This window comes from Phalaenopsis equestris, unplaced genomic scaffold (assembly GCF_001263595.1).
Source record: "Phalaenopsis equestris unplaced genomic scaffold, ASM126359v1 Scaffold000491, whole genome shotgun sequence".
Lineage (NCBI taxonomy): Eukaryota > Viridiplantae > Streptophyta > Magnoliopsida > Asparagales > Orchidaceae > Phalaenopsis > Phalaenopsis equestris.
The window spans coordinates 92,451-93,076 of NW_018164931.1; the positions used below are offsets into that span (position 1 = coordinate 92,451).

At 33.4% G+C, this 626-nt stretch overlaps 1 protein-coding gene across 1 annotated transcript in view; it reads left to right on the top strand.

The window, feature by feature from the left end:
• The window catches only part of LOC110028145 (peroxidase 64), a 4,322-nt gene that overhangs the window by 1,790 nt on the left and 1,906 nt on the right, over positions 1-626 (top strand). Inside the window, exon 3 of the mRNA XM_020729885.1 lies at positions 329-491. Within this exon, the coding sequence (XP_020585544.1) occupies positions 329-491 (163 nt within the window). The remainder of the gene's footprint in view (positions 1-328; positions 492-626) is intronic.

The following is a 626-nucleotide window of genomic DNA, read 5'->3' on the forward strand; positions in this document are numbered from 1 at the left end:
TTATAAAATTTAATTTTTTAAAATATCATAAATTTTTTATATATAATTATTTTAAACTATTTTATATTTTGAACAGTAATGATTTAAACACTAACGAATGCATCACCGTTCGTGTTTGATTCATTTAACTAACCGAATAAAAAAAAATATTCATTTTCGTCTTGTTTGTTTATCGAACGAATCGAACACGAACTCATCGACGAACCGAACAGCTCACAGTGAGCTTTTATGACAGCCCTAATTACTGGTATATATGTAAATGCCCCTAAATATTAATATTGATTTGATGTGTAATATGATTTGCAATGCAAATAACCAAAAAGTGCAGTCTGGGGGTCCAAATTGGACAGTTCCAACGGGCAGAAATGATGGAAGAATTTCAAGTGCAAATGAGACAAATCAGCTGCCAAGCCCTACCTTCAACTTCACCCAATTGCAGCAGAACTTTGCGCAGCGCGGCCTCACCACCGCCGACCTCGTTGCTCTTTCAGGTAATTAATTATTTATTTATTTTCAGGCTTAAAAAGGTTTTAGAAGTAAATATGATAAAAAATGAGGAGTTTAACTTAGGGTCTGTTTGGGGCAGCTACTGATAAGTTGATTAAAAATAATATGCTGATAAGCTA